This window comes from Callithrix jacchus, chromosome 18 (assembly GCF_049354715.1).
Source record: "Callithrix jacchus isolate 240 chromosome 18, calJac240_pri, whole genome shotgun sequence".
Classification (NCBI taxonomy): Eukaryota; Metazoa; Chordata; class Mammalia; order Primates; family Cebidae; genus Callithrix; species Callithrix jacchus.
This window is the reverse complement of record NC_133519.1, coordinates 24519957-24545691: the sequence shown is the minus strand read 5'-3', so window position 1 is coordinate 24545691 and position 25735 is coordinate 24519957. Positions and strand designations below refer to the sequence as shown.

Below are 25735 nucleotides of genomic sequence, written 5' to 3'. Positions count from 1 at the left end.
ATCTCCCAGGCTCAAAAAATTATCGTGCGTCAGCCTCCCAGGTAGCTGAGCTTACAGGTGCCTGCCACCATGCCCAGCTAATTTTTGTATCTTTAGTAGAGATGGGGTTTCATCATGTTGGCCAGGCTGGTCTTGAACTCCTGACCTCAAGTGACCCACCTGCCTTGGCCTTCCAAAGTGCTGAGATTACAGGCGTGAGCCACCACACCTGGCCTTAAAACACTTTTCAAAGTTATCTTTGCTTTTGTAATATTATGTAATCCTTAGACTAAAGTTATACGTCATAAAAAAGATAAGGCCAGGCATGGTGGCTCACTCCTGTAATCCTAGCACTTTAGGAGGCCCAGGTGGGTAGATCACAAGGTCAGGAGATTGAGACCATCCTGGCTAACATGGTGAAACCCTGTCTCTACTAAAAATACAAAAAACTAGCCAAGCATGGTGGCACATGCCTATAATCCCAGGTACTTGGGAGGCTTAGGTGGGAGAATTGCTTGAACCCGGGAGGCAGAGGTTGCAATGAGCTGAGATTGTGCCATTGCACTCCAACCTGGGCAACGGAGTGAGACTCTGTCTCAAAAGAAAATAAAAAATAATAAAAAAAGATAAGGCAAATATTCTTATCCTAATTTTAAAGTAAAAGAAACTGGATATAGAAAGGAAGGTTGTTTATTGTGGTTTACTGGGAGAACGATGAGTAACTTCCACATCACCATGCTCCCAGTACAATATTATTTCTACTGGGATAAATATTGAGAAGTGTTAATAAATAAAAGTCCAGTCTTTAATAAGGAGTCTGGAAAATATACATCGCAGCACTTTGGAAAGCCAAGGCAGGAGGATTGCTTGAGCCCAGGAGTTCAAGATCAGTCTGGGCAACATAGTGACACCCTTTTGTATATTAAAAAAAAAGTTATTTTTGTTTTTATGAGACAGAGTCTCTCTCTGTCTCCAGGCTGGAGTGCAGTGGTGTGATCTTGGCTCACTGCAACCTCCGGTTCCTGGGTTCAAGCGATTCTCCTGCCTCAGCCTCCTGAGTAGCTGAGACTACAGGTTCACGTCACCACGCCCAGCTAATTTTTGTATCATTAGTATAGATGGGGTTTTGCCATGTTGGCCAAAATAGTTTTGATCTCCTGAGCTTGAGAAAAAAATTTTATTAATTTGCTGCCACTATACTCCAACCTGGGCAACAGAGCAAGACCAAGAGAGGAGAAGAGGGAAAGGGAGGAGAGGAGACAGGAAGGGAGGGCAGGGGAGGGGAGGGGAGGGAGACAGAGAGAGAAAGAAAAGAAAGAAAAAGAGAAAAAGAAAGACCCTGCATCATGATTGATATTCTAGCCAGGAAATGGTTTGGCACAAGGAATAGAAAACTTCTCGCACCAGCTTAAGAAACAGAGCAGGCAAGCACCAGGATATACAAACAAAAAAAGGCCAATGGGTCTGGAATTGGAAAGACAGGAATCATCTCTCATGTGGTTTTCATCCCTCATCAGTCTTGTACCTCCCTCTGGAGACTGGCTTTCCTTCCTGCTTATTTGTGTCTTTTCTGCTGTTAACTGAGCACTACATAACCTTGTGGTTTGGCTTCCAAGGCTAACTGACTGTTTCTCAGTGACCCTTTTCCAGATTCCTGGGAGAAGCAGGAAGATTGAGCTTAGCCTAGGTCCTCCATCACCTTTGGATGTCAGGGGAGGGATCTGTACAGGTTCACAGTCACTCAAAGCCACCATTTTAGTAGGGGCTATAGGCCATGGAAGAAGTGTAGGCAAAGAGGTACATGCAGAATGACTCTGATAAAATATAGGATCATCAGTTATCAGTATTGCCAAATAATTAAAAACCAAAAAGAGGACAGTATACCTCAATTGATTATAATAAGATGCCATGTTCAATCCAAGGGTGTTGTTTATTATAGCTCAGGGTCTAATTTTGGAGGCTTTAGGAATAAATCAGATGCAAGTTACAAACTTTATTTTGATTAGAGATGAATGAATTGTAATGAAGATAATTAGAAGCATTAACTCTATAGATTAAAAATAGTTTTAAAAAATAGATATAAAATTAAAAAGATACAAAAGGGCACACATTGAAAACTTACCCTCTTACCCATACCCCAGCCCTCAGTTCCCCTTATCAGAGATAATCATCATTGTCAATTCTGGTGTATTCTTCTAGAAATGTGCTCTCTGTATTTAAGCACAAAGTTCCATATCTTGATTTTTCCAATATGCCTTAGAAATCATTTCACGTGGGTTCATCGAGAGCAACCTCATTTTTGAAATGGCTGCACAGCATTCCAGTGTATGGGTGTAATGTGATTTTTTGAACAGCCTCCTATTGAAAACACTTAGTATATTTAGTCTTGTACTATTACTATCTTTGCATATACCTCTTTTTAAATACAAATGAGTGTATCTGTAGGGTAAAATTCCTAGAATTGGAATTTACAACATTTTTAAATCTGAGAGAATTGCCAAACTGTCCTCAGTAGAAATTTTACCAATTTCTTTCCCAGCAATTTATAATGGCACTGATTTGCCTACATTCTTAGCTCAGTGTAGCATTACAATATGGTTAGGGCTAGAGTCTTTTTCTTTCATTTTTTTTTTTAAGAGATGAGGTCTCACTCTGTGGCCCAGGCTGGAATGCAGTGGTATGATCATAGCTCACAGCAGCCTCAACCTCCCAGGCTCAAGTGATCTTCTCGCTTCAGCCTCCCAAGTGGCTTGGGTTACAACCGCTCGTGACCAAACCTGGCTAATCTTTGTATTTTTTTGTAGATACAGTGTCTCACTTTGTTGCCCAGGCTGGTCTCAAACTCCTGGGCTCAAGCAGTCCTCCTACTTAGGCCTCCCAAAGTGCTCCGATTACAGGTTTTAAACCACCACACCTGGCCTAGAGTCTTTTACTCTCTGGGAAACTTCAATTTACCTTCCAATTTCTTGTTAACATCTTTATGTTAGCTATTATATTTGTAATTTATAAGAGCCTTTTTCTTGTTCTTTGGTTGTAGCTTTCTCATAGCATCTTAGCCTTATTTGAATGCAATGTTAATGAATGCAATGTTGTGTCTTTCCACAGATATTAACTAAACTTAAAAAAAATTCTCCCCGTTCCTGTCTTTTGTTTTCCGGAGGGAGTAGGTATGTGGGGGGTGGTGGGGTGTTGGTTGGGGCTGGGAGATGCTCTCTACCTACCATGTTAGAGACTTTCCTAAAATGTTTGGTGGTCCTTCACTGCTTGCTCATAATTAAGAGTCAGATACCTCTCCTCAATCTCTCTGGTTTAAATCTCCACAGAGCAAAAGTGCATTCTCCCTTTGGGGTGGGGATGGCATGGTAGCTTGAGGGAGGACAGAGGCTGCAACTGTTCTTCTTACAGACTTTATCCAATCTTGTTTTTAGAGGCATTTCTCATTCCTGTTTACCTTAGTATCTGGTGTCTCCAATTCTTAAAATTTCCTAAGTTCTGCTGTGCAAATCAGCTGGCTTATTTTTGCCTTTCACCTCTACAGGGAGTTTATTTCATTTTTCTCTGCTTAGCTAAATCAATTATTATTTATCATTTTTTTCTCTGTCTTCCAAAAGTAATCATTTGTTACCATCTCTTCTTCCATTCTTTTTGTTCTTTATTTTAATTTTAGGGAAATTTTGGGAGGTAGCACAGATAAACATGTATATTCAATTTACCAAGTATAGAAGGTGGTCAGAAAATTTTGTTTTTATCTGCCAAAAGCTCTGCCTCTGTTGTGGGTATCTTTCAAAATTAAAAACATTGATAGGAACAAAAAGTACTGAAATATAAGTAAGTCTTTGCAAGTTTATATTTATGTTTAAATATAACTCAGCCCTGGCTGGGCATGGTGGCTCACGCCTGTAATCCAAGCACTTTGGAGGCCAACGCGGGTGGATCACCTGAGGTCGGGAGTTCAAGACCAGCCTGAATAACATGGTGAAACCCTGTCTTTTAAAGAAAAAAATAGATATAACTCAGCCCTAAAGCCCATTAGTTTGAAAGTGATCTTATTTTAGGTTCAGTGTGTATGCTGTTAACACTTATAGTGTAATACATGTCAGTATATTTATACCAATTTTTTCAAAAGTGACTAACATCAGGGTGTTTTTATTTTTGAAATCATGTTTTCTAACTAGAGTCTCAGTTTGAAAGTCAATTGATAACTAATTTTATTACCACTTATATTTTCCCAAGTCTAATAATCTTAAATAATAACTGCTCTGTTATATAGTGCCTTTTAGTGATAAATACAGTTGCCAGTACACAACAATGAATATTAAACCTGTGTATGTTGGATTATATAATAATTAAGAAAGTCTCTCTTGCCGAGTGAAGTCTCAATTAAGTGTAGTAAAAATTATATAAAATTTGCTGGTTGATCTAACATAAGTGCTTCAAAATGCTTATGTTACTAATTTCCAGAAGGCGTAAGAATATTTCTTTCTGGAATGTGAAACCACAGATAGAATTGCATCTCTCCAGGGAAATAGACTCAGTGGTTATGCAGTAAGCCTTTCCCATCTGTAATGCGATAACCAACTTTATTACTGTGCTATTATGGTAGAAAATAATCTCCTGAAACATATATTTTTAATGCACTTGGGTGGACAAAATGAGGAATTGAACCTGATGCCATTTTTTTTTTTTTCAATTTAACTTTCCCATTATTCTGAAAGTATTAAGATTTTGAAACTAGTTTTACTCTGCGGAGCTCTTGAATAAGTTTTTATAACAGAACTAAAGTATAGAAAATACTAAACATATATTAGACATGTACTGGGTAGCACATGTTGGATTGCTCATTGTTAGTACAAAGCATATTATATTCAATAATTATCTTCCAAGCCTCATTGAAGTCTGTGACATTGTGTTGTTAACTGATGAATACATGGGAAGCGCAGTTTTATGAGGAGGCAATAGAACATGGAGACTGTGAATTGGTCTGCTTGGAGCTGATAACTAACTTTGCCATTTCCTAGCAGCATCACCTTGAACAAGTCATTTAACCTTGTCCCACTACCAAAATGTGGCAAAAATATCTACCTTTCAAGGTTATTTTGAGAACTAAATATGGTGACATAGGTGAGGAATTCAATGCATTGTCTGCCTATTACAAATGCTCAGTAAAAACGAATCCAAAGAAAGAATTAGGGATTGTGCTTTCCGGAAATTTACAGTCTGTTGGGGGATATGAGAAATGCACACTTTGATAAAACTCGAAGGCATTATAGAGTAAATTGCTAAAGTGAGACAGGATGCCAATGAAAACCTCAACAGGAGTTTGGAAAAGGGAGATGTCAGTGTGAAATAGATGTATCAATCAGCACATCCTCTCAAAAGGAGTAAAGGCACGTCTTAAGTCAGATCTTAAAGTCTTAGAACAAACAGAGAGGAAGGGTGGGGGAAAGGTGCACTGGAATGAAATGATAGGAGTAGGGGAATATTTGGTGATGAGAGAATAAGTTTTTTAATTGAAAACATAAAAGAATGGTTTGGCTAGTGTGTAGAGTGGTGATGAGGTGATTTAGTAGGATAGACGGGTTATAGTAGTCCCTAGATACCACCTTACTAAATCAAAAGCAACAGCTGAGGATTTTTGAATTGGGAAGTGAGGAAAAGGTGTGTGAAAAGAAAGGCGTGGAGAGTCGCTAAATCTAAGAGATCAGTTAGAATTACCTTTCTACATATGTGGTTAGGGCTAATAATTGCAATAAAAATTTTACAAGAATCAGGACTAAATGGATACATGATGGAGAGAAAAAGAATTAAACGTGATTTTAAAGCCTGAGAGAGAAAAGAAATATTGGAAACAGTGACGTTGGAGGGGATACTGATTAAAGAATTAAATGTTTTCAGTTTAAAAAGAAAGCAACCCCTTTGTTTTTTGTTGTTTTTGTTTTTTCAAGAGACCAGCTATGTTGCCCAGGCTGGAGTGCAGTGGCTATTCACAGGTGCCATCCCACTACTGATCAGCACCGGAGTTTTGACCTGCTCCGTTTCCAACCTGGGCCAGCTCACACCTCCTTTAGGAAACCTGGTGGTCCCCTTCCTGGGAGGTCACCATATTGATGCTGAACTTAGTGCAGACACCAGATTGGCATAGCGCACTACAGCCCAGAACTCCTGGGTTCAGTCGATCCTCCCACCTCAGCCTCCCGAGTAGCTGGCACTACAGGCATGCCCCACTGTGCCCAGCACCTTTGTTTTGTTTATAGAAGATATACATGCTTCTAGCAACAAAACTCTCCAACAACAACAAACAATGGACATCTGGTAAGGATGAATAGGTTTTATTAGCCGTTGCAATTTTTTCTTCTATGGTTCTTTCAATTTGAACCTGTAGAGGTTGAACTGATGATGAAATGTAGGGTCAATGAGAGATGTACTACAGAAGCCTGGGTTAAGAACTACCAGTGGAGCAGTGATAGTTCAAAGAGTAAGGCCGTATATAGGTTCCTTGTATAATCACAGAAAGAAGAGAATACAAAGCTGTTGGGAAACTAGAGTCAGGAAGGAGAAAAGAGAGAAAGTGATAGAAACTGGCAGTAGCAGCTTAGCAGTTGTAAAGATAGAAGTAGAATCAAGATTGTCCTCTGTCATAACTGGTTTAAGGGACTCTGAGCAAGTCTCTTGAATCTCTGAGCCTCAGTTCCCTCATTTATAAAATGAAAAGGTGAGTAAGATTCCTCTTTGCTTATAAGACATCTTGTCTCTCTAATTTTAACCTGAGAGAGGAGACAATTTTATGGAGGCGGTCAACAACTTCAGAAAGCATTTGAGATCTTGCAGTAAGGTGGCCATTTAAAATAACTATGATGTTATAGTCTATGGATTGCTTACTTCTGCTGTAACTGCTTCTTTAAAATTGTAACCTTAAACCTTTCTATTTTGAACTAATTTCAAAATTACAGAAAGACTGCAAAGAATATCTACTTTTTACCCAGAGTTGCTTGTTATTAAAATTTTACCTTTTTATCGTTTCTGTTTTCTCTCTCACTATATATATGTATGTGTATTTTTTTTGGAACCATATTATATATTATCTTAGTATGTATTATCTAAGAATAGAGACATAACCACAGGACAGTTACCAATTTCAGTGACTTTAACATTGATGAAATGTTTTTATCTAATCAATGTACCATCAGTTTTCCAATTAACTGAATAATGTTCTATATAGCATTTTTTCTTCCTCCAGGGAAGAATCCAGTCTAGTATCTCATATTATATTTAGTTGTCATGGCTCTTTAGCTGGAATATTTTCACAGCCTTTGTCTTTTATGACACTGACATCTTTGAAGGATACAGCACCCCTACCCCTTTTAAAAAACAAAACAAAACATTCCACACTTGGGATTTGTCTGATGTCTCCTCATTAGATTCCCCATTTCCTCATTAGATGCTGTGTCTTCAGGGAATCACATCTGGAGGCAAATAATGTCCATCTGTCCCTCATCTGTGGTGTTAATTTTCATTACCTGGTGAGGGTTTTGTCCAATTTATCCAGTGTATGTATAATTACTCCTTTCCTTTCAACAATAAGAAGTCTATGGAAAAATACTCTAAGATCATGCAAATATCTTGTTCCTCATCAACATATCTTTCTATGTTTAGATATAAGATGGTTTTTGCCTTACCCAATCTTTGCCCTAAATGGTTGCAACACGATGATTTTCTAACTTCAACAATCTCTCAACACTCTAAGCAAAAGTATTTCCATAAGCAAGAGTATTTCCTTTTTCTCATTTGTTTTTTCAATTAATTATTGGTATGCATTTATGAATTCCTGTTTTTTTTTAAATTCTAACCTATTATAACATGTAGATATATAAAAAGGAAACTACAGAGATGAACCCTCGACCAAGACCCTTTCCTTTCATTAAATGTAAAGAATAATACCTAAAAATGTTATAAAGAAAGTAGAATACAATAATAATTCACTTATCTGGAAAAAAAGTTGTCTGGTAAATGTAACAATCTAAAATATACCGGAAAATATCAAAGCAAGTGAAATATCTTCATAGTAAGTAAATGCTCCAAAAATATTAGAGTTGTTTTAGCCGTTTATTATTTTATATGCTTATTTATTTATTTACTTATTTTGAGACGGAATTTTGCTCTTGTTGCCCAGGCTGGAGTGAAATGGTGAGATCTACGTTCACTGCAACCTCATTAAGCAAATAAATACCTGTGGCTCAACACCCCACATAGACTTGCCCCTGAGATGCAGCTAGCTGTAAATGTAAACTGTAAAATTAATACGGTACTCAGATTTGAATGGACTGTTGATTATCTTTGTTGCTGCTATCTTGAGACCTGTGGCAAATCTCTCTTGATTGGGAATTATGGCAGGGTCTCCTTGTACCATAGTGTCAATATTCTGGGAAATGTCTGTCTAGCCCTTAGAAGTTCCCTTACCTGTCCTTTCCCTCAAAGTGAATTTAGGGTATGCGAACTTTGCCTATATTTTAAATTGTAACATTGTAAACATAACCAACAAAGTTCTTCAAAATGTCCAGCCACTATATATATTTGAAAAAAGAGATTAAAGATTAGAGAAATAACAAAGGTATATGTTATTACTGAAATTCTTTTGGTTGTAATAGAATTAGGTGTTATTGAAAAAATAAGCCTTCTTACCATGCCAGTTTGATTTTGTTTTGACAGCTCTAATGAATCGTGCTGAATGATGATTGGTTTATTGCAGTGGTGGTCTCTTTGAACTGTTTGTTCTATATCTAAATTAGTTCCTTGGCTTATCCCTTGGAAATACTTTTGATGGATAGTAATAAAACTATTACATAATGGTGATCTCTCTGAAATGACTTTTAAGCATATTGAATTCTTATTGATTCCTATTTTATATAATGGCATTTCTATTTTATACATTAGTACTTTTTGTTATACTAAAATTTTGCATAGCTATTGTATTTTGGCAAAAGCAAATGGAATCCATAAAGCAATGTACAGAATTTAATTGTGATAAAAGTGCTCTGGTAAAGAAAATTTGGTGCTGGTCTTCTTTAAGTGTAAAAAGCCACTGCTTAAATTTATTTATCAGTGAATGGGAAGGGACACTGATTTTATAAAAGATATTGAGGAAAAAGTTTTTTCTATATTTTCTTATCCAAATTATTATTTTCTTTCTTTCTATTTTATTTATTTATTTTTTTTTTGAGACAGAATCTCCCTGTCGCCTAGGCTAAAGTGCAGTGGTATGATCTTGGCTTATTGCAACCTCTGCCTCCCTGGTTCAAGTGATTCTCCTGCCTCAGCCTCCTGAGTAACTGGGATTACAGGCACTCACAACCATGCCTGGCTAATTTTTATATTTTTAGTAGAGATCAGCTTCACCATGTTGGTCAGGCTGGTCTCGAACTCCTGACCTCACCTGATCTGCCCACCTTGGCCTCCCAAAATGCTAGGATTACAGGTGTGAGCCACCTTGCCCAGCCTATATACAAATTCTTAATCTTATCAAGTTCACAAATTTGAACTTAACACAACTCCTCCTCCTCCTCCTCCTTCTTTTTGAGATGGAGTCTCGCTCTGTTACCAGGTTGGAGTGCAATGGCACAATCTTGGCTCACTGCAACCTCCACTTCCGAGGTTCAAGTGATTCTCCTGCCTCAGACTCCCGAGTAGCTAGGATTACAGGCTCCTGCCACCACCAAGATGGGATTTCACTATGTTGGCCAAGATGGTTTTGATCTCTTGACCTCATGATCCACCTGCCTCGGCTTCCCAAAGTGCTGGGATTACAGGCATGAGCCACTGTGCCCAGCCAACACAACTCATATGGTTAATAAAAGTATTGTTTTATAAGTTATCAGTGTGAGAAACAGATTTTGGGTAATTATTCAAACTCAAATTAAGTAGGCATAATAATTTGGTATATCATGGCCTTGCTCATGAGTCATATGGTTTTTTCTCTTCAAAGTCCAAGTGAAAACTTCACTGCTTTTATAATAAACTGTGAAAATTATTGGCAGATGTAGGGACACTAGCTCATTTATGTCTATGAAACCCTAATTCAAGTTTAAGTAATTGTAAGACATTTAATATAGAATTCTGTTCCTCAGTTTTCCTATTTCTTAAAAGCAATTAATTATGTATGATAACGGAATATATATATTTGTTGTATGTATTATTGTTGGCATATAGCCAAAGATATTTTCCTTAATCTCTTAGTAACACTTAAAAAAGACTAAACATTTACCCAACTCAGTAACTGGAAGGGGTTTTTCCTCCAAGTGCTAATTCAGTTTGTTGTTTCTTTGGGACTTGAAGCAATTAACATCCATGGGAAAACTTTCTGTATACATGATGCATTTCTCTCCTTTTTGCCAATCATCTTCCTTTTTGTTTTCTTTTCTGGACTCTTGCCATCTGAAATATTGTGGGAGGGGATTTTTTTTTTTCTTTTTTTGATTGCTCTACTTCTAGTGATTTTGTCATGATTCAAGACTTTCTTTGAAAATAAAATGGAATAAAAGTGAAACAATATGAACTTTGTTGCCTATTCTCGCTGTTTTTCTTTTTGACTTAATTTTGGGTCGGGGTGCTTTAAAGAAACAACCCTGTTTGCGAGAAAGCGGTTGAAGGGCATTCTAGCTTTCCCAACATAAAGGACTATGACACAAGGCAATCAAAGGAGGAAACAATGAGCATTCTTCAACGTTCAAGATTAATCAGTTCTATTTAGCGGTTATTAAAGGGAAGAAAGAAACCAACTGGGAATAGTGAATTCTTGGTCCTTTCACGTTTTACACTTAATGCTGGTACACAATATTCTTTCCACATTCGACTGACTGCACATTGCCTAGAGAAAAAACTGCAGATCATCAAAATAATTATCCATTTCCAAATGGTCTAATGACAGCAGATATGTCATTAGACTTAAAACCTTCGATTAACAGTCACACTGCATCACATGGTGCTAGTTTTAAATAGGCCACCCATATAGTGCATCCTCTAAAACAACACCTTTCCACCCAATTTCTGTCATTTGCTCCTTAAGTCAAGGGTAGTACCCTGCGTAACATCTACAAAGGCCTACTTTCAACACTTCCCGAATCTTAATGTGTGAGGATATTGATCACTATAATTTATGATCTTATCTACGGCAGTGGGTGACTCTCCACATTTGGAGCCCCCTCATCTGTCCGCAGTGACTTCTAAAAACATCGCTGGCGTGGGCTGGATGTTTGATCTTGGGGCCAAGTGTTTCCAGACTTTGTTCTCTGGCCTTATAGGTGAAGAGTCGGGCTGAAGGCCACAGACACCACAGCGGATTTCATCGCAGAGGGCCCCGTGCCGGGGAGCGGGTGGCCGGGAGGTGGCAGATGCCCTACCTGTCTGTCCATCCTCCCACCCCTCCCTGCCCCCTTGTTTGGCCGTTGGGAGCCCCTCCTTTCAGAAGGCGCCGGGCGGTGGGATTGCGGCTTGCTGCGCGCGCGGCGCACACCGATCCCCGGCAGCAGTTGGGCTCTGCGGCGCGGAAGAGCGGCGGGCGGGAAGCGCGCGGGGAAGACCCTACAGGCTGCAGCGCTCACGGCCCCGGCGAGCTCGCCCCGTTGGTGCGCGCGCTCCCGCGAGCGGCTCCGCCCCGCCCGCTTGACGCGCGCCCCCGCCAGGTCCGCTCTCTTCCCCCACCCCCGGCGCGGACGGGGTGGTTCCAGCTCACTCTCCTCCCCCGAGCGGCAGCGGCGGCGGCGGCGGCGGCGGCGGCGGCGGGCGCTGAATGAGAGACGGTGACTGTTCGGGTCGGCGAGCGCTATCCTAGGCGGCGGCGGTGGCGGCCGTGGCGTCGAAGCGTGAGGTCGGCGTTGTCTTTCCATGCTCTGAGGAGACTGCCGCGGCTGCACAGGTCGGTGGGCTGAGGCCGCGGGGCGCTGCGGGGGACGAAGGGTGGGTGCGCGGCGCCCCCCGGGCGACGCGGGGAATGGCGGCGGCTCGGGCGCTGCGGACTGTGGTTCTCCCTGCCACGGGCCCCGGGGCTGCTCGCCCTGCGCGCAGGGAGGGGGCTGCGGAGCTCGGGCTGAGGGAGAAGGGCGCTGGGGGGCGCGCCTCCCTCGGCCGCGGGTTCTCTGAGTCCGAGCGGCCGTGGAGTCCCCGCTCGGGGGCGCCGTCCTGAAGCCCGGGTCGCGGCGACCCCCCGAACCCGCCTCCCTCTCCCTCCTGGGTGGCGGAAGCCCCTAGCCTCCGCCCGCGCTGTTCTGGCGCCAGCGGCGCCTCAGCCTCCCTTCAGGTGAGTCCAAGCCTGGACCTCGGAGCCAGGACCAGCCGAAGCCGGGCCACACCCCCTCCCCTGCTCCCGGCGGCTGCGCCCAGAAGCCTGGCCGCAGAGTTGGCCGCCCGCGAACCCGCGGACTCGCGGTCAGGGTGACCTGTTGCAGAGCGGCCCGCAGCCCGAGCGGCTCCGCCAGCTCCCGCCCCGGAGGGGCTGCGTCCTGCGCTGGCCTTGGGCCGGGCGCGCGGCCGGGGTGTGGGACAGGGGCCGCAGCCCTAGGTCGGCTTGCTGTAACAACCAAGAACAGGGCCATAGAAAAAAGGAGATTCCGAACGTATCTCATCAGACACTTGCAAAGCCGGGAGATCTGTCTGCAAATATCCGGAATTCCACTGCAGTATCGGATTAGGTAGGCTCATAAACACTGTGCTTTGGAGGTGATTTGGAAGGAACTCGAGCCACGAGCCAGGAGCTAATTTCTGGAAAATAGCCGTAAACCTGTGCGGAGCGAATTATCCACCCTCCCCCAGGTCCCCCCCTCGAAGCTCTTTTCCTGTAGCTGTGTGTTGTGTAGACGCAGGCCAGTTTCAGTGTGCGTGGGCGTGTTTGGGAAGAAGCTGCGAGCTGATAGGAGGTACCTAGTACAAATGTTAATTTGTTTAAGCTGGGAGGGGTAAGGGAGGAGGAAGAAAGGGCACTGATGTTAGCTGTGGAGGAGGGGCGATTAAAATACTAAATTTCTGTTTTAAAAAAAAAAACCACTAAAAGAAATATCTAATGCCCAGTGTGTATTTAAGCCCATAAATTGGAAACACACAGGCAGCAGTTAATTGAGCTTTATTGTTTATGCTCACTGGATTTTTTTTCCCCAACGCTTTAGTTGCTATAGAGAGCCTTGTTTCCTTACCAGTGTTTCTGAGTTGACTTGGCTATTCTGTATCCACCATCAGATCTACTCTGTTCAAGTTTCTTTGAAGATGACCATCAGAATTTTAGGAAACTTTGCAGTCTGTGTTTGCAGAGTATTGCAGTTATACAGATTAGGCTTGCTCCCTATGAAGCCTGTCCCACTCGAGATAATTATGCTTGTACAAGTGCTACAGAATCTTACATATCAGTTTATTACTGTTACTCTAAATGTCTAACTTTAGAATTATGAGGAAACTTTCGATACTGAACATTCAAGCAGTGTTAACATCCAAAGCTCTAGCTCAAGCTTTGTAGACGTAAAGTTTATTATGTAGCTTCAAAGGTCTTTTTAGGCAGATCTAAATATCAAAATGTAAGGACATGAATGCCATTTGGGATCAGTAATTTCAGTTTATTTTGAGCCTGTTCATTTTTTCTTTTTAAAATTTAGCATAATTTAAAAACGGTAAGATGTGCATTTTCCACTGTTATATCCCACTTTCTTTCTTTCTTTTTTTTAAGATGGGTTCTCCTTATTTGGCTCAGGCTGGTCTCAGATTCCTGAGCTCAAGTGATCCTCCCGCCTCAGGCTCCCAAGTAGCTGGGACTACAGACATGTGCCACTGTGCCTTATTCCACTTTTCATTGAATTAAGGAATTTGACTTTAAGAAATACTTTGGGGCACAACTCTGGAAGTGCTATTTAGTTTGCCTAAATTTTTCCAGATTGCAACATAAATTTGAAGATAGCGCTTGCATTGTCAAGACACAACATGCTTTTCTAATATTTATTTGTAATACTAGAAAGAATACAACACATTTTCCTGAGAGAAAATATAACTTAAAAAATTGGCTTTGTGAGTAAGATACATATGTGAGTAATGCATTCGTGTGTGTGTGTGTGTGTGTGTGTTTAAATACCTGGTATGAATCATGTCATTAGGGTTGAGTGTAGTGAATGATAGATAAATAGGTGAAATTGCCCTATTACAATATAAAACACTTAAGCTTTTTCTAGAGGCTCAGTTCATTCATTCTACACATATTTATTGTAGTGCCAGTTAGCCCCCTAAAGGTTGGGGACACAACAGGGAAAGAGACCGGTCTGTGCCCTGATGGAGCTTAAATGATAAGTGGTTTATATTAAATATGTTAGTTTGAAAGTTTAAGAAGTAGAAACTCTGATAACTTTTTGGTTAAGGATATTGTTTTGTTTTCTTTCTGAAAATAATGGGAATTATTGCCTAGCAAACAAAAACATTAAGACAGTTGTTTTTAAAATATGCCTGTGTTTATATACTTTGGGTGTTTGGTTCCCAAGTATACCAAAGGTAAATATTCTACCTGAAGTCAGATGATGCATAGTTTACATGTGGTTAGACAGCCTTATTCCTTTAGTTTATGTAGTTAAATGAAATGTTTGCTGAAAATATTCTCTCTTGGCACTTATTTATAAGGGAATCTAAATTTCTTTTTTGGTCTAAAATTTTAAAATACCACCTTTTTTTTCTTCTGGCCGACTGTGAGTGAACCAATTCCTTGACAATCTGGTTTTTCAGAAAATTTTAAATAACTTTTAAACCTTAAACTACTGCTTTTTTTGGGGGGGGGGGACTATATAAAATAGAGTTTGGTTTACTTTTAACTTTAATGATACACGGTATTTTGAGAATAAGATATATTAAAATGTATTCTATTTTTTGAATATGCGATATTTATTGTGTACTGACTGTATTTGGAATAAAATTGTCACTCTAATCTTAATGCCTTTTTTAAGTTAATTTTCAATGAAAGATAATTCAAATAGCTTGAAACTACCTCAGCCTGAGTGAGGTTCCTTGGAGAAGAAAAATGAATGTATTGCATTATCCTATAAATTGTTTCTTTAAATGTGTCTTAAATTTCCTATTGATCCCTCTTTAGTGAGAGAATAAAGATTAGGTATGATACATTTTACTAATGTGGAATTAATTTGGAATTTTTTTTTACTTAATGTCTTTTGAGCTTTTGATTTAGGAAAACTTTTAACTACATAAAGAAACACTGGAATTTAAAATGTGTTACATTTACCTATTCTATGGAAAGGAAAAGTTTGAATATAAATTTACATAGTCACTTTACTATAGCTAGTTAGGGATATGGGAAGGATCTATATGTACACACAGGTATAGGGATATAGCAGTATGACTTAGCTTGAGGAGGCTTGGCAATTTACTTCATTACAGAGAAACGTTTGGTACTGGCTTTTGAATAATACATTGCTTTCGAATGGGAGAGACTTGAATCTCTCATCTTGAATTTAATTGATAGTTTTCTGTTATTTCACTTTCATGACCCTTTTTTCAGAACAGATTTTCTTTAGTTTAATTTCCTTTTGGTAACTTTCAAGAAAGAGTATATGAAGAGGTAAAATTTTTGAGATGTTTGTATTGCTGAAAATATTTTCCTTCTATCTTGACAACTGGTTGATAATTTGGCAGGGATAGATACAGAATTCCAAGGTGAAAATCATTTTTTCTCCAAATTTAAGAGATTATTATAGTTTTCTAGTTTTTTTGTTTGTTTGTTTGAGATGGTGTCTCACTCTGTCACCCAGGCTGGAGTGCAGTGGTGCGATCTTGGCTCAGTGTAACCTCTTCCTCCCAGGTTAAAGTGATCCTCCTGCCTCAGCCTCCCAAGTAGCTGGGATCACAAGCATACGCTGCCACACCTGGCTAATTTTTGTGTTTTCAATAGAGACAGGTTTCACCGTGTTGACCACACTAGTCTCAAACTCCTGACCTCAAGTGATCCGCTTACCTTGGTCTCTCAGAGTGCTGGGATTACAGGTGTGAGCCACCGCGCCAGGCCTGATTTTCTAGTTTGATGGTTGCTAGAAAGTCTTATGCCATTCAAAATCTTTATCCTTCATATGTGACCTGGCCTTAAGATCTTTTCTTTGTCATCAGTATATCTGATATGTCCCTGATATTTTATATATCTTGTATGGATTTTACTTTATATCTTCTGCACTGAGCTTAGTGGGCCCTTTCAACCAGGAATGTCCATGATTATATGGAGAGGAGAGATGATCTAGTTCAGAGGTCAGCAGACTTTTTCTTTGAAGGTTAGGTAGTATTTTTAGGCAATACAATTCATTACTGCTACTCAGCTTTGCTGTTGTCAAATGAAAGTAGGCATAAGCAGTGTGGACTGTGGTTTGCTGACACCTGATCTTATACAGGCAGAAGGATTAGCCTTTGCTTTACCAGGAGTAGGGAGAGTTACTATAGAAATAGGAGAGAAGACAAAATATATGGATGAACACATGATGGTAGTAGATTGAGAGCGTTCCCATCTGAGTGTTTCAATTTCTCTTTGTGTATAGAAGCCAAGCTCATCATCTGAGAGTAAGGAAGAATGGGAATATATATTAGAGGTTTGAGAAGGAGTAATCCATGACATAGTCATCTGTCAGAGAGTAAAAAAGTGAAAAGAAGAGAGAAATAGAGTATGATTGTCAGGCAGCAGTAAGGGCTCACTTGAGATACATAATTCTGAATTTCATTTTCCTGATTTTAATAAGAGTACCTTTAACATGTCGTTATTAATTATAATGTCTTACTGTTGGTTTTGATAAATAACTTAATACTTTTGGTAGATATGATTAAATACTTTCTCATATTAGTTTTCTAAGAGATTTGTATTAAAAAAAATCAAGTGTTAAATTCATCAAATGCTTTTTCTTTGAAGGTAGAGATGATTATCTTTTCCATTAATCTGTTAATAGGATGTGTTACATTAATAGATTATCTCCTGTTGAACCATCTTTGCATTCCCGAGTTAAACCCTGTTTAGCAGTGGTGCATTTTTCTCCCTTCACTGCTGAATTTGACTTGCCAGTGACTTAGAATTCTTTAAGATCTACATTTATCAGTGAGATTTGTATGGGTGTATTTTGAATTCAAAGTTACACTGACTTCATGAAGTAAGTTGTGAAGCTTTCTTTTTCCCCCGTTATAAATAGTTCTGTAACATAGGGATTCTTTGCTCCTTGAAGGAACATAGATTCAATGTGAAAATTTCTAGAACAAAACATAGAAAAATATCTGTATGACCCTGTTGGAGGCAGTCTTTTTAAACTAGGATGCAAAAAGTACTAACCAGAAAAAAAAAGACTGTATTTCTTTCTTTCTTTCTTTCTTTTTTTTGAGACGGAGTCTTGCTCTGTCACCAGGCTGGAGCGCAGTGGCGAAATCTTGCATCACTGCAACCTCCACCTCCTGGGTTCAGGCGATTCTTCGCCTCAGCGTCCTGAGTAGCTGGGACCACAGGTGTGTGCCACCACACCCGGATAATATTTTTGTATTTTTAGTAGAGACGGGGTTTCACTCTGTTGGCCAGGATGGTCTCAATCTCTTGACCTCGTGATCTGCCCACCTCAGCCTCCCAGAGTGCTGGGATTACAGGCGTGAGCCACTATGCCCGGCCAAGACTATATTTCATTAAATAAGAACATCTATTCATTAAAGAATACTATTAAGAGAACAGAAAGGCAAGTAACACACTAGAAAGGGCAATGCTTGCAATACTTAGATTTATTAGAGGACTTGTATCCAGAGTATATTTAAGAATATGCAAATTAATACAAAAAAATTCAGGCAACCCAGTTTTAAAACAAATGGGCAAAAGACTGGAACAGGCATCTAGAAGATGAATTGTTCAGATGGCCAAGGTTAAAAAGTACTGATACATAATTTTCAGAAAACTGCAAATTAAAACTATAATGTGATAACACTACATACCCACCAGAATGGTATTAATAAAAAAATCTGAAGTACAAAGTGTTGACAAGAATGTAGAGCACCTGGAAGCCTTATACATTTCAAGTGGGTTTGAAAATTGATACAGCCACTTTGGAAAATTCTTTGGCAGCATTTGCCTAAAGCTGTATCTGTATGTGCCCTGTGATCCAGCAGTTTAATGTCTGGGCATAGACTTAATAGAAATCAGTACATATGTGCATCAGAAGACATGCACATTAGAAGAAAACATAGGGGTAAATTTTTGTGACCTTGGAATAGGTAAACAATTTTTAGATATGCCACCAAGTGACATCAAAAGTGGGAGCAACAAAACAAAAAAGAGGTAAATTGGACTTGAAAATTGAAATTTTTGTGCTTCAAAGGATGCCATCAAGAAAGTGAAAAGACAATACACAGAACTGGAGAAAATATTTGCAAGTCACATCTAACAAGAAACTTGTAGTCAGAATGTGTAAACACTCATAACTCAGTAATAAAAAGACAACTCAATTAAAAAACAGGCAGAGGAGCTGAATAGAAATTTCTCAAAGATAAACTAATGGTCAATAAGTGCATGAAAAGATGCTTGACATTACTAGCTGTCAGGAAAATGAAATCAAAACCGTAGTGAGGTACCACTTCACACCCCTAGGATGACTTGAATGAAAAAGTTAGATAATAAGTATAGGCAAGAATGTTAAGAAGTTGGGATCCTCATATACTGGTAGGAATGTAAGGGGATGTAGCTTATTTGGAAGACCATGTAGCACTTCGTCAAATAATTTTAACATAGAGTTACCATATGACCCAGGGGTTCCTCTCCTAGAACAGTGGATAGAGGTAGAAAATGGATTAGTGGCTTAGGGCAGTAACAGGGGAAGGGGTGGTAGCTAAAGGGTATGGATTTCTTTCTCAGATGATGAAAATGTTCTAAAATTGACTGTTGATGGTTGTACATATCTATGAATATACTGTAAACCATTGACTTATACGCTTTAAATGGGTGACTTGGATGGTACGTCAATTATATCTCAGTAAAGCTGTTAAAGGTAGGAAAAATAATCAGTGATGTGACAGTGTTGCCATAATATTTGAGAAGAGCAGGATGTAGAGGGATATACTAAGTATTTGTATGAAGCAAACAACAGCAAAACCTTTATGTCTGTATGTGTTTGCACGATCGTGTACCGTGGAAACTTGCACACTAAATGTAAATGTTCATTTCCTTGTTGGTCTAAAATAGGGAGAGGGAGAGAAAAAAGGAAGAAAATAACTAAAAGAAAGAGTTGATTTAGACATATAACAAGATCTCAGTCATGCAAACTATAAATGTTAAAAATGTTAAAAGTAGTTGTCTGTGTTGTAGGTTAGCAGATTTTTTTTCTTTATTATTTTCTGATTGTTTGATCCTTTTTATTTTATTAATAGAAGTAGCTAAAATGAAATTAAGAGGTAATAAAATAAAAATAAGTTATGAAACTGCCAAAACCATAGTAAATAGGGCATGTCCATAGCAGCTTCATAATACTCCCAGCTGGAAACAACCCAAATGTCTGTCAACAACAAAAAAATGGGATAAATAATTTTTGGTATAGCCTTATAGTGTTAACAATGTACAGTAGTGGACAAGAATGAACTGTGGCTATACTCAGCAAACATGGGTGAATATCACAGATAAAATGTTGAGCAAAAGAAACCAAACACAAAAGAGTACATACTCCATGACTTCGTTTACATTAAGTTTTGGTCAAGGTCATACTCATGTGGTAATAGAAGCATGAGCACGGTGTTTTAGGGGTTGGGGCTAGAAGGATAAGAGGAACAACAAAGAGGGATCTTCTAGAGTGCTGGAAACGTCTGTATTTTTATTTGATTGGTGGTTACATGGGTGTCTATATGGTAAAATTCATCAAACAGAGCACCTTAGATATGTACATTGTATTTGTATTATCTCAAAAAAAGTAAAACAGATAAAACTAAAAAAATAAGCAAAAAAAATTCTTGTGCTTATATAAAAAGTCTTTGTATACTTCTGGGGATAATTGTATTGCATTCAAAGATAGTTTCTCTCTACTATCATTTTAATGGTTGCATTGTATTGTGTGAATTATCATTTAAACTTGATGAGCATTTAGGTTGTTTCTTTTAGATAGTATTAACAATGACAGAGTTAACATCTTTTTTTGTAGCTCTTCTGTACTTACACAGTTTCCTTTTGATGAATTTCTAAAAAGGGAGTTATTTGGAGGTTAAGTATGTTTTCATACCGGCCTATGGTATACACGTTTGTTTCTCTATGCCCTTACTTGGCAATTAGCTTTAAAAACATTACATAACGCCATCTGTCTATCTGTCTGTCTGCCTGCCTGCCTGCCTATCTATCTATACACACACACACACACACACACACACACACACACACACACACAAATGAGTTCTGTAATAAGTGCCCTCTAATTGTTTTAATTTTTTTTTTTTTTTTTTTTTTAAATAGAGTCTCACTTCATCACCCAGCCTGGAGTGCAGTGGCATGATCTCAGCTCACTGCAGCCTCTGCCTCCTAGGTTCAAGTGATTCTCCTGCTCAGCCTCCAAACTGGCTGGGATTACAGGCACCCGCCACCATGCCTGGCTAAATTTTGTATTTTCAGTAGAGTCGGAGTTTCATCATGGTGGCCAGGCTGGTCTTGAACTCCTGACCTCAAGTGATCCACCCACCTCTGCCTCTCAAAGCGCTGGGATTACAGATGCAAGCCACTGTGCCTGACCTTAATTTGCATTTTAAACATTTTCAGTGAAATTACTGCTTTTATGTGTGATATTATACTACTTTCTTCAGTTTACTCTTCACATTCTACCACCTCCCCCCCGCTTTTTTTTTTTTTGCTCAATCTTTTAAAAGTCTTTTAATGAAATAGTTATACAAAAAAGTATACAGAGTCAGGTGCAGTGACTCACACCTGTAATCTCAGCACTTTGGGAGGCCAAGGTGGGCAGATTGCTTGAGCCCATGAGTTTAAGACCAGCCTGGGCAACATGATGCAACCCTGTCTTTACAAAAGAATGCATAAAAATTAGTCAGGCATGGTGGTGTGTGCCTTTAGTCCTAACTACTCAGAAGGCTGAAGCTGGAGTATTGCTCAAGTTTGGGAGGTCAAGGCTTCAGTGGCCATGATCGAGCCACAGCACTCTGTGGACAACAGAGGGAGACCCTGTCTAAAAAAACAAAACGAAACAAAAAGCATATGAAGAATAATATAGTTAATCCCTAACTTAAGAAATTAGCCAATGCAGTTGAAGCACCCTACTAGTTCACATTAATGTGTAAGAAGTCTTTATGCATTAAAAATATTAACTCTTTGTCTCTTGTTTTACTTTTCCCAGTTTTATCTTTTGTCACCTAACTTACTATATTTCATTTAATCTAAAATGACTTCAGTTGCGAGATGCACTATTTATGTACATCGAAAAATAAAAATGTGGCATTCAATTTTAAGAGGCATCCTAATTTCAGAGATTTTAAAAGCTAAGAAAATGTACATCTAAGAATTGATGAAATATGTGTATTTCACTGTCTTGCGCCTTCTTTAATCAGATGATTAATCTCTTGTTTCTGTTTCTACTGTGAGTCCTGGAAAGAATTCCTATGTCAAAATATATTTTAAAATTCACCTATGTTTATTTATTTTTATGGCTTAAATATTTTTCATTTTTAATTCATCTTATTTTAATGTAAGACCTAATTTTTGTCTTTTTACTCAAATCATTAAACAATTGTCAAAAAGTTAAATGACATTAATGATTTATTTTATTTTGAGACAGGGTCTCACTTTGTCACCCGGCCTGGAGTGCAAGGGCATGATCATAGCTCATTGCAGCCTTGACCTCATAGGCTCAAGTGATCCTCCTGTCTCACCCTCCCAAGTAGCTGGGATTACAGATCCATACCACCACACCTGGCTAATTTTATTTGTTTTTTGTAGAGACGTGGTCTCACTATGTTACCTAAGCTGGTTTCAAACTCCTGGGCTCAAGTGATCCTCCTGCCTCAGCCCCGCAAAGTGCTGGGATTACAGTGTGAACCACCATGCCTAGCTACATTAATGATTTTTGAACAAGTAATGATATGCTCTGATGTGCTGGCTAGGAACACATTAATATGGTTATGGATTTTGGTTGGGTCTAGTCAAAAATTATCAGTTGTATTTTCTAATAGATGTGTATCTTAAATTTGCATTGAAAGGAATATGAATGTCAAAACTAAATTTCAATTTTATGTTTCCTTAAATTTCTAATAAGTATCTCCATATTCTTGGGATCAGTCACATAATTTACTAAGTTAAAATTAAAAACATTTTTAAAGATTAACAGTGGTTATAATTCTTTGATGAAAGTCTGTATGAATCTGGGCAAGTTACTTAATTTGTTTAACATTCAGCTTTTTTATTTGTAAATGGGTAAATAATGCCTTCTCATAGGATCATTGTAAGGATTTCTTTTACTCTTTCTTTCTGGATTTTGAAGATAAAGTGTAATTATACCCCAGATTCTCTTGCATCTGTGTTTATTCTAGATCCCTAGGAGTACTGGAATAAATTATTTGTTATACCTCTTCCATTCCTGATTTAGATTTCCAGGATTTGTCTAGAACATTCTTTGGCCTTCTAGAATCAGCTTACATGACAAATCTGTATGTTTTCTGTTGCTTCTCTTAAGCTATACTTTTGTGCGTGTACTAAAATCTTTGTAGACAGTTTAAGGATTTGTAGGTGGGTGATTAGTAAGTTTTTTTTTAAATTTTGATATGCTGATACATTTTTGTATGTTTGTGTAGACTATCTCTTAAAGCTAGAGGGATAGAAATAAGTACTTAAAGAGAAACATTTTGAGGATGTCTTATGGATAAGAAACTCTGACTTGCTTTTTTTGGTCAATGGCATTTTTAAATGTTTTCTTTACACACAGTACTTGAGACTGTTATCATAGAAGTATTGTTCTTCATATCTTCTTGGTGAGAGACAGTCTATATGTGAAACCACAGTAAATAACATAGAGCAATATGTTGTTTTATGTCCGATTGAAGAGCATTAGCAGTTCATAGAAGAGGCTCAGTGAGGACAGGCGTGGTCCTTCAGGAATGTGTTTCATTTAGGTAGAAAGAACATACTGATTATTGAAACAGCATGATTCAAGATATGGCAATAAGAACTAGGTTTTGTTGTGACGATTTGGATTGAGGGGTTTGTTTGGGATGTGGTGGGAAATATAGTTACATTTGGTAAGGTAGGACTAAATATTCAGCCCTGAGAAATGAAGCAGGGAAAATTAGAATTGAAATGATAGTACCTACTGTTATTCACTAACTTAGCTTGTCACTCTATTTTCTTTCTTCAGGAGAGCCAAAAGGTGGCAGATAGAACTCATTGCCAAAAGGTTTTTAAAGATACCACTTTGAAGGTTTGGCATAAGGGAACAAGCAGTACTAATGAAGTCATCTATGCTGCACTTGCTTAGCTAAACAATGTGGACCACTGAACTGGCTGTTATAATCAAGTCAACAAATCTAGTCCCCTCATCTGCTTCATTCCAACATGGCCTAACAGATATAGCTTTAAGGATGAATAGGGTCATTGATACTACCTCCGACTCTGAACAGTATTTGAAATAATAGATGATAGTGGGTTTTCCTCCTCAGTTGTGGTACTCTTGATGAAGTGTGGCAACCTTTGACTTAATACTCACTGGACCTGTGTTCCATGTCTTGTATGATGCTGTAAATTATATGATCCCCTTAGTAACAACCAAAATTTGTATTTATAACTACTGAATTACTATAACTAAGTGGACTAGAAATCCTGGCAAGACTTTTGAGCCCTAGATTAGTTGTGATTTATCTGAGCCAGTATCTTAGATGTGTAATTTATAATTCTGGCTTGCCCACAGTTCCTTGGGAGGAAATCTGCTTTTTCTACAGTGCATTGCAGAAAAACAGACCTCAGTAGCTATGTTTGTTTGTTTGTTTGTTTTTTCCATATAAAACTATATTGCAGTGGATTGGTCCGGCAGTGGGCATTTGACCTAAGGGTTGCTGATCCATAAACCACGTAACTAAAAACCTAGGATTGTCTGGTTAAGAAATTTATAGTCAGTTATAGAAAACATGGAGTTAATTTGCTTTTGAGCCATGGGAGCTCAGCCTAGAAAGATGTGTTGATGTAGAGTCCTGTAAAACTAAAATTTAAGGGAATGGAAGGTAGATGTAAACAGAAGGTATGAATTACAGAAATGATAAAGGAGATGAAGAAGCCGTTTGGTAACTAGAAAAGAGTGGGGCATATGTGCTGAGAGAAGTGCAAAATTCTGAGAGAAACCATGTGGTTTGAGAAAGAGGCACAGAACACCGGAGCACTGTAGATACTGTTCTTCCTTTAGTACTTCTGTGACTCTTGCCCTTCTTGAAGACTACATTTATTCCTCCCCACCCCCAGGAAAGATTGCAGGCTTTGGTGTCAGACCTTTGACATTAGAATTCTGGCTCTTTTACCAGCTGTGCGACCTTGGGCAAGTTGCTTAACCTCTCTGTCTTATTTCTTGTCTGTAAAATGAGCATCATAACAATACTTTTCTCGCAGGGTTGATGTGAGGATTGAGAATGACACATGGAAAGCTTAGAACAGTGGTAAGTGTATAAAAAATGTTCAATAAATAGCATGATTATGTAATGATATTTAAGGGTTTTTTTTTTTTTTTTTTTTTTTTTTGCAACTAAAAGAGTCTAACTACTTAATCTCCTTGCTGATTCACTTAGAGCAGAGTAACCTTGTATGGGAGCTGGATAAATAAGATAATACATAGGGAGTTAGAAAATATTGTCTGATACAGTGTGAGTAATACTTTATTGAGCATTTAATAGATGCTTGGTGTTCTAAGCATTTTACCTGTATTAACTTATTGGATGTTCCTGTTACCTTCATTTTAAATATGTAGAAAACGGAGGCACCAAGAGGCTAACCAGCTTATCCAAGATTGTATAGTATGTAAGGGGTAGAGATAGAATTCAAACCCAGGTGGTCTAGTTTCAGAGTTTTAATTTTTAAATATTGAATTCCTTTTCAATTCTTTTTAAATGAAGCTAAGGAGGAGGTCTCAGTTTGTTGTTACTATTTCTTTTATGTTTTTCTAGTACTTGCTTCTCTCCCATTGTAACAAAGAGGTAGTATACTTCAGGTCTAGAAACTTAGATGGGCAAGATGTGATACTTGGTAAAGTTCCTGTACTGTACATAAAGTGGTAGACCACTTGAAGGAAGACCATGGTAAGTTAAAAGTATATTATAAATCCTAACACAATCCTGTAAAACAATGAGTTGTAGCTAAGAAGCCAACAAAGGAGATAAAATAGATTTAGAAACTATACTTATTCAAAAGAAGGAAGAAGAGAAAAAAGTGGGACAAATATAAAGCAAATAGCAAAATAATAGACTTAAACCTAACCGTATCAATAATCACATACAATTGAAATGATCTAAACACATTTAAGAAGCAGAAATGGTGAGGTGGTGAGATTAAATTAAAAAACAAGACTTAACCATCTCCTGCCTGCAAGAAGCCTACTTTAAATATTAAGATACAAATAGGTTAAAAGTAAAGGATGGAAAAAGATACCACCATGCTTATAGTAGTCAAAAGAGCATTATGTGGCTATGTTAGTATCAGACAAGACCCAAGCAAAGAGTATTTCCAGGGATAAAGGATGTCATTACCAAATGATAAAGAGGACAGTTTATCAAGAGG

General features: G+C 38.5%; 2 protein-coding genes across 13 annotated transcripts in view; one reads left to right on the top strand and one right to left on the bottom strand.

Moving 5' to 3' along the window:
• Nucleotides 1-11725: 11725 nt before the first annotated feature.
• The window catches only part of RALGPS2 (Ral GEF with PH domain and SH3 binding motif 2), a 188104-nt gene continuing 174094 nt past the window's right edge, over nucleotides 11726-25735 (top strand). For 11 of the 12 annotated variants that reach the window (XM_035279976.3, XM_035279969.3, XM_035279974.3 and 8 more), the window contains exon 1: nucleotides 11726-11887. The gene's annotated coding sequence lies outside the window, so the exon portion shown is untranslated. Of the gene's footprint in view, nucleotides 11888-12100; nucleotides 12269-25735 lie in introns of those variants that run through there. The other variant, XM_035279975.3, reaches the window with a different exon arrangement.
• LOC118149244 (uncharacterized) lies at nucleotides 11800-12844 on the bottom strand. Its single transcript, XM_054247888.2, is given in 4 exon segments — nucleotides 11800-12242; nucleotides 12245-12439; nucleotides 12442-12549; nucleotides 12552-12844. Coding segments are annotated over 4 exon segments (864 nt in total). The 5' UTR covers nucleotides 12670-12844.